General features: G+C 35.7%; 1 protein-coding gene across 4 annotated transcripts; it reads left to right on the top strand.

The window, feature by feature from the left end:
- The first annotated feature begins 137 nt into the window (after positions 1 to 137).
- LOC109093480 (metabolism of cobalamin associated B) lies at positions 138 to 2,820 on the top strand. 4 transcript variants are annotated; one of them, XM_019107225.2, is made up of 9 exons: positions 138 to 324; positions 451 to 506; positions 609 to 702; positions 810 to 867; positions 1,489 to 1,561; positions 1,654 to 1,751; positions 1,939 to 2,003; positions 2,097 to 2,156; positions 2,285 to 2,820. In XM_019107225.2, exons 1-9 carry the CDS (start codon positions 230 to 232, stop codon positions 2,367 to 2,369), a joined length of 684 nt encoding a protein of 227 aa, XP_018962770.1. In that variant the 5' UTR covers positions 138 to 229; the 3' UTR covers positions 2,370 to 2,820. The 4 variants fall into 4 exon arrangements, with proteins under 4 accessions (XP_018962770.1, XP_042579534.1, XP_018962774.1 ...); XM_042723600.1 differs by having other exon boundaries at positions 140 to 324; positions 442 to 506; XM_019107229.2 differs by having other exon boundaries at positions 183 to 324; positions 609 to 697.
- The last annotated feature ends 677 nt before the right edge of the window (positions 2,821 to 3,497 follow it).

Here is a 3,497-nt window from a genome sequence, read left to right as displayed (position 1 = left end):
CTGTCGCTGTAGCCTGCACCAATCAGAATTAACCTCTCAGATCGCTGACTCTAAACCGGCCAATCAGAACGAAGCTGGCATAGCCACCAACTCTCAAAACACCAATCGCATTTCGCACCACATCGCGTCATCGGTTGCGCGATAGAACGCCCGTCTACGGGCAGCAAGAGCTGTCAAAACTGTAAATAGTAAACACAGGAGCGCGTTTGGAAATGTTTTAACGTCTACGATGTCGGTTTTTGTGACCAAGTACGCTGGTCTGCACCGTGTGCTTCGTTTAGGGAGCATAAAGCAGATGCAGCCTTTGTGTAGGGATGAAAGAAGGTAAAAAAAAGAATGTTGAACCCATATATCCCATGTGTTCAGGCTAAACTGTATCAGTGTGGCGTGACATTTATTTAAGAGAAATGGCTGTTATACCGACGTTCTCTCGATTTTCTAATATAACAGCACATCTGAAGAAAACAGACGAATTCCCAAGATCTACACAAAAACTGGAGACAAAGGTTATTTAATTATACACTACAAACGTGATTATTGACTAACGTGTGGTAGAAGTGTGAGGTTTGTGTAAACTTTGTTTTGTTTCCAATGTCTGACCTCATTAGGGTTTTCCAGTACCTTCACAGGTGAGAGGAGACCAAAGGAGGATCATATATTTGAGGCTTTGGGAACAACAGATGAGTTATCATCAGCAGTTGGGTAATGGATGGAGTCAATGTGGCATAGTGTGTGGGTCAAAAATGACTAAAATCCTGATTTGAGTTCATTTACAGAAGAAAAACAAAGTCTCTCGTTCTCTCTTTCAGGTTAGCCAGAGAATTTAGCATTGACAGCGGCCATTCATTCACTGATCAGCTGGAGAAGGTGCTTGTGTCTTCCTGACATGAGGAGCATGATTTTAAAGAAATAGTTCACACAAAAATTAAAATGTATTGAAAATGTACTAAACCCTCAGGCCATTTAAGATGTGGATGAGTTTGTTTCTTCATTGAAACAGATTTGGAGAAATTTAGCATTACATCACTGTTTGGACTCTCATTCTGACGGCACCCATTCACTGCAGAGGATCCATTAGAGAGCAAGTGATGTAATGCTACATTTTCTCACATCTGTTCTGATAAAGAAACAAACTTATCTACATCTTTGATGGCCTGGGGGTGTGAAATTTTCAGCAAATTTGCATTTTAGGTGGATTGTTCATTTTACTAAAGTGGCCCTGAAAGCATTTGAAAACTTAAGTCACTCTTAAAAAGCTTAAATTATATCGCTTTTATACCAAATCGGCAAATAAATAATTCTAGGCCTTTCCACAGAATTCCTTTTCAGAGTGATTTTTGCAATCACTTTAAACCAAGCTGGTGTCAAGTTGATTTTATTGGGTGTACAAAGTTATTTGATCTCAGATTTGAAGTGATTTCATGTAAATGGCACTTGGTTTAGATTTTACTTGGCTTAAGTGTCTGTATACTTCTCTGTTCTGAACAGATCCAGTGTGTACTACAGGATGTAGGGTCAAATATTGCCACTCCCCGGTCATCCGCTAGAGACAGTCATATCAGTAAGCAGAATCATAGGACATTTCTAATCTATTTAAAGTAGGAAAGCATAAACCTTGTTATGTTATGATTATGATATTCTTGTTTTAAACAGAGAAGACGAAGTTCAGCTCCCAGACTGTGATTGAGCTGGAGAGCTGGATCGATTCGTTCACAGAGGAGCTGCCTCCACTCACCAACTTCATACTTCCTGTATGTTTGTTCCAGAAATATGTATGATTACACAATCTCCACAAAGTACTTGAAATATTGCCATAATGTACATAAAGAATTGTACAGTATCTGATTTTGGGTTGCTACAAACATGTTGATGAAAAACAATACTGCAATTAAAGTAATTACTGAAGGAAAGCCTTTTAATCTCACACTCAATTTGCAGTCAGGAGGGAAGAGCAGTGCAGCTTTACATGTGGCCAGAGCAGTGTGTCGACGGGCTGAACGCTGGTCAGTCTGGCATACGCAATATTCAATATCAGTTCTACTTGTATTACCTTAACCGCTGTGTCAGTATGAAAGGTCTTATATTATCTATTACAGTGTTGCCCCTGTTGTCCGTTCGGGTGAGACAGACCCTGAAGTTGCCAAATATCTGAACAGGTATGAACCTATTCTAACTATTAGTCACTATGTATAATATTTAATTTGGATCTGTGAATTTTATTCAGTGAGTTATTTTGAGAATTGTATTTCATTAATTGATATAAGTTTTATCAATGCTTTAACAGATTGAGTGACTACTTGTTCACGGTGGCTAGATATGCTGCTATGAAAGAGGGCAATGGAGAAACGATCTACAGAAGACCTGAATAGGGAGGAAGAAAACATCTCAGAGTCTCATCTAGAACTTGAACCATGTTGCTCTTGTTTCCAAGTCCTAGTGTAAATGTCTAAATACAAAAACACTGGTCAGGTAATTTGTCCCAGAGTACACTGTACACTGTTAAAAAAAAAAAAAAAAAAAAACTATAGAGGGAACAATAAACATTTAGGGAACATGTTTATTCAGGAGAATACTCCAAACATTCTGCAGTCATATTTAGAGTTGCTAAATAATTTTTAATGAAACTATGTATTATATTCATGATCCCATATTGTACCGTTATGTAAAGTTAAAAAAAAAAAAATTAGGATTTTTTTTTCTTTTCATATTTATTACACAGAGCAACTACTATGGTCAAATTATTGTGTAATATTACCATTTGTATTCTGTTCACTTTGCAAAAATGGTTGATTTTACAATATAAATACATACATCATACATGTTGTGCTGTTTAATATTTTTTGTAGAAACCATGATCGATTTTAGTGAATAGAAAGTTAAGAAAAAAACAGCATTTATTTGAAATAGAAATCTTTTGTAACATTGCAAATGTCTTTACTGTCTCTGATATACTTAGGTACTAATATGAACTTTATTAATACAGTATTAATATGTACATTTAAGATACTAATATGTACCATTTAGGGGTAAATAAGATAGAAAAAGGTCAAAATAAGGTACAGCCCCAGTGAAAGCTTTGTACCTTTCTTGTAATTTTTTTACGGTGTACTTTTTTCCTGACTGTTTTTCAGTCTGTCACCTTGTTACATCTATTGTATACGGACTGTTGTTGAGTGAAATGGATGACATAAAAAAGCATCTCCAGGTTTTACAATCTTCGTCATTTGACTGCTTGGCACATTTGTAAAGGCAAATACTAATAGCTTGTGTGAGAAAGATCACAAAATGACAGTAAAGGCTTATACATTGTTACAAAAAACGTTCTAATATGAATGAATACTGTTCTTTTCAGGCTTTGAACTCATTGATTCTATGTTTAAAAGAGATTGTGAATTAGAAAATTGGTGCATTTTATACTCATAACTGCACTGTAGTTTGGGATTTTTTTATTTTTTATTTAATTGGTAAAAAATATATAATAATCTAAAAACAAAAGA

Source organism: Cyprinus carpio, chromosome B5 (genome assembly GCF_018340385.1).
Source record: "Cyprinus carpio isolate SPL01 chromosome B5, ASM1834038v1, whole genome shotgun sequence".
In the NCBI taxonomy this organism is placed as follows: domain Eukaryota; kingdom Metazoa; phylum Chordata; class Actinopteri; order Cypriniformes; family Cyprinidae; genus Cyprinus; species Cyprinus carpio.
Note: the sequence above shows the minus strand (reverse complement) of the source record. Positions and strands in the feature narration are given on the sequence as shown.

What these genes read in the sequence shown, in the direction of transcription:
- LOC109093480 (XM_042723600.1), top strand. Translation starts at nt 230, where the DNA reads ATGTCGGTTTTTGTGACCAAGTACGCTGGTCTGCACCGTGTGCTTCGT. An exon ending in TTGTGTAGGGATGAAAGAAG is followed by an intron (nt 325 to 441) that starts GTAAAAAAAAGA and finishes CTCGATTTTCTA; the next exon opens with ATATAACAGCACATCTGAAG. An exon ending in TGTCGACGGGCTGAACGCTG is followed by an intron (nt 2,004 to 2,096) that starts GTCAGTCTGGCA and finishes TATCTATTACAG; the next exon opens with TGTTGCCCCTGTTGTCCGTT.